General features: G+C 40.4%; 1 protein-coding gene across 1 annotated transcript in view; it reads left to right on the top strand. All coding sequences in view use genetic code 11, as the record gives it.

The window, feature by feature from the left end:
* Positions 1 to 38: 38 nt before the first annotated feature.
* EGR_08958 (hypothetical protein) overlaps positions 39 to 3,598 on the top strand; it is a gene marked incomplete at both ends in the record, with an annotated part of 4,412 nt that continues 852 nt past the window's right edge. Inside the window, 4 exons of the mRNA XM_024498207.1 lie at positions 39 to 70; positions 1,384 to 1,487; positions 1,648 to 1,699; positions 3,118 to 3,221. Of these exons, the coding sequence (XP_024347406.1) occupies positions 39 to 70; positions 1,384 to 1,487; positions 1,648 to 1,699; positions 3,118 to 3,221 (292 nt within the window). The remainder of the gene's footprint in view (positions 71 to 1,383; positions 1,488 to 1,647; positions 1,700 to 3,117; positions 3,222 to 3,598) is intronic.

Genomic DNA, 3,598 nt, shown 5'->3' with positions numbered 1-3,598 from the left:
ATTTAAATATAGTTGATTATTAAAAAGACGTTTCCATAATGCCTAATTTTGTGGAGGGAATGAGAAAACTGTTAGCTTGTGTTTATTCTGCCCCTATATAATAAAAGTTTGCTTTAGTGCACGCCTTAGATTGTAAAGTGGCAGAATGAGCCAAATCGTGACCGAGGGGGCTGCGTGGACCCCAAAGGAGTCAAATGGCTCCGGTTGTCCAAAAAGTTTTGATTATTTGTATGGTCCTATAACACCGCAATATATAATGCCTTTTTCAAATAGCATTCTAGACTCGATAGGCTCAAAACCTGAGGTAGAAAGGCAAAACGGCGAGAAGAATATCAAATGCCCTTTAATATGCTCAGACTTAAATGTAACCTGCCTCACACGGTGCAGCCTCAAACAGATTTGTTTACTCCTATTAACAGTATATCTCCATGCTACTTTTTTTCCTGAGTAAGAATTTATGCGCCTTCTATAAACCTTCCACTATCAAAAATACTCGTGTGGAAATTATTGTGAAATTATTGCCTATGTGAATACATGGCTTCATGGGTGAAGAGAATTTTCTTTGTTGTATGGAATTTCAATGAAAATGTAACATAAGTCCTACAAAGTTAGCCCTTTGAGCTAATAGTTATACTTTCGGTTCATATTTGCTCAAACAAATAAGGACAAGATGCATTGATGAAGTTGTGCATTTCAATTCTGCCAAAGCTAAGGGTGTACAAGAGACTCGTATGAAGTGCCAGGAATTGAAATAGGCATGACATAAGGATGATATAGAGCAGTTAAAGTGCGGTGTTTATTGTGGAATTGAAATGTTTCTGATCCTTGCCATGCTATACTTCGGTTGCGACGTAGGACAAATCACTATGTGCGTTGTGCATTGTTAAAGAGTTGGGGTAGATAAAGGATGGTTGAGCTAGCAGTCTTACATTTGACTGCAACTCTACAGGCCTGAGAGAAGAGGATTGAGAGTAAGTAGCCGATAGGCGATTCAGCCTGTTGTCTGTGGTGATTGGTTTGTGGTTCAGAGATGCTGGCGATGCTGATGTTGAGGTTAATGGCTGCTGTGAGTGGAGATAGCTGCAGCGGAAGATCTTTTACCATGGAGATGGGTAGATGCAGTGAAAAGCGCATTGCAGGGCTACTTTTAACCAGTCGATGAGTGCGCTCAATTTAACTCGCTTCTTCTTCGCTTCCATGCTACTAAATAAATTTCCGTGTTTGTGAGACTCGATCCTGTTGAGTTGCCGATCAAAGAATTGCCGATACAAAGACTTCCATAAGCACGCATTTGTTTTTCGTTGAGATAGGTAAGCTGGGAGGCTGTTGGAGGCACTGAAGACATGCGAATCAAAGGCAACTAATTTGAGTTTTTATTTCCAGAATTGCACAAATTACAGCTACATTTTTTTTGCGTCCTCGAGACAGCGACAAGCTGCCAGTAAACGATTGTTGCACAAATTGTCATTCAATTAAATTCAAGGCAAGTATGAAGTTAATCATGTTCACCTAAATAAGATGTAAAGGAAACATGTGCTACTGCCAACTCCTGCAGCCTAGCCAAATATCTTTGTGTAATACTCATTCTCTTGGGCTATTGCATTGCCTCTACTTTGCTTCTTTCCTTTCTTTATTCAACTTGCTAAGCAGTAGTGCCATCGGAAATGGGTGGACCCCAATTTGGATGGGTGACCAATGGGTAGGCAGTTAGTACTCAAATGATAGCTACAGAGAATTTAAATATAGTTGATTATTAAAAAGACGTTTCCATAATGCCTAATTTTGTGGAGGGAATGAGAAAACTGTTAGCTTGTGTTTATTCTGCCCCTATATAATAAAAGTTTGCTTTAGTGCACGCCTTAGATTGTAAAGTGGCAGAATGAGCCAAATCGTGACCGAGGGGGCTGCGTGGACCCCAAAGGAGTCAAATGGCTCCGGTTGTCCAAAAAGTTTTGATTATTTGTATGGTCCTATAACACCGCAATATATAATGCCTTTTTCAAATAGCATTCTAGACTCGATAGGCTCAAAACCTGAGGTAGAAAGGCAAAACGGCGAGAAGAATATCAAATGCCCTTTAATATGCTCAGACTTAAATGTAACCTGCCTCACACGGTGCAGCCTCAAACAGATTTGTTTACTCCTATTAACAGTATATCTCCATGCTACTTTTTTTCCTGAGTAAGAATTTATGCGCCTTCTATAAACCTTCCACTATCAAAAATACTCGTGTGGAAATTATTGTGAAATTATTGCCTATGTGAATACATGGCTTCATGGGTGAAGAGAATTTTCTTTGTTGTATGGAATTTCAATGAAAATGTAACATAAGTCCTACAAAGTTAGCCCTTTGAGCTAATAGTTATACTTTCGGTTCATATTTGCTCAAACAAATAAGGACAAGATGCATTGATGAAGTTGTGCATTTCAATTCTGCCAAAGCTAAGGGTGTACAAGAGACTCGTATGAAGTGCCAGGAATTGAAATAGGCATGACATAAGGATGATATAGAGCAGTTAAAGTGCGGTGTTTATTGTGGAATTGAAATGTTTCTGATCCTTGCCATGCTATACTTCGGTTGCGACGTAGGACAAATCACTATGTGCGTTGTGCATTGTTAAAGAGTTGGGGTAGATAAAGGATGGTTGAGCTAGCAGTCTTACATTTGACTGCAACTCTACAGGCCTGAGAGAAGAGGATTGAGAGTAAGTAGCCGATAGGCGATTCAGCCTGTTGTCTGTGGTGATTGGTTTGTGGTTCAGAGATGCTGGCGATGCTGATGTTGAGGTTAATGGCTGCTGTGAGTGGAGATAGCTGCAGCGGAAGATCTTTTACCATGGAGATGGGTAGATGCAGTGAAAAGCGCATTGCAGGGCTACTTTTAACCAGTCGATGAGTGCGCTCAATTTAACTCGCTTCTTCTTCGCTTCCATGCTACTAAATAAATTTCCGTGTTTGTGAGACTCGATCCTGTTGAGTTGCCGATCAAAGAATTGCCGATACAAAGACTTCCATAAGCACGCATTTGTTTTTCGTTGAGATAGGTAAGCTGGGAGGCTGTTGGAGGCACTGAAGACATGCGAATCAAAGGCAACTAATTTGAGTTTTTATTTCCAGAATTGCACAAATTACAGCTACATTTTTTTTGCGTCCTCGAGACAGCGACAAGCTGCCAGTAAACGATTGTTGCACAAATTGTCATTCAATTAAATTCAAGGCAAGTATGAAGTTAATCATGTTCACCTAAATAAGATGTAAAGGAAACATGTGCTACTGCCAACTCCTGCAGCCTAGCCAAATATCTTTGTGTAATACTCATTCTCTTGGGCTATTGCATTGCCTCTACTTTGCTTCTTTCCTTTCTTTATTCAACTTGCTAAGCAGTAGTGCCATCGGAAATGGGTGGACCCCAATTTGGATGGGTGACCAATGGGTAGGCAGTTAGTACTCAAATGATAGCTACAGAGAAGCAGCATTTATGCTCAGGTTTTGCAGCAGACATTAGACTGAAGCATTGTCTGTGACCCAGTGCTGAATGTTTCGCAGTAATGTAATCCTTTGGCCTAAGTCTAGGCTCAGAATGCTGCCTCTAAGCGAA

Source organism: Echinococcus granulosus (genome assembly GCF_000524195.1).
Source record: "Echinococcus granulosus chromosome Unknown EG_S00125, whole genome shotgun sequence".
Classification (NCBI taxonomy): domain Eukaryota; kingdom Metazoa; phylum Platyhelminthes; class Cestoda; order Cyclophyllidea; family Taeniidae; genus Echinococcus; species Echinococcus granulosus.
The sequence above is the reverse complement of the archived record's forward strand: the minus strand, read 5'-3'. Positions and strand labels throughout refer to the sequence as shown.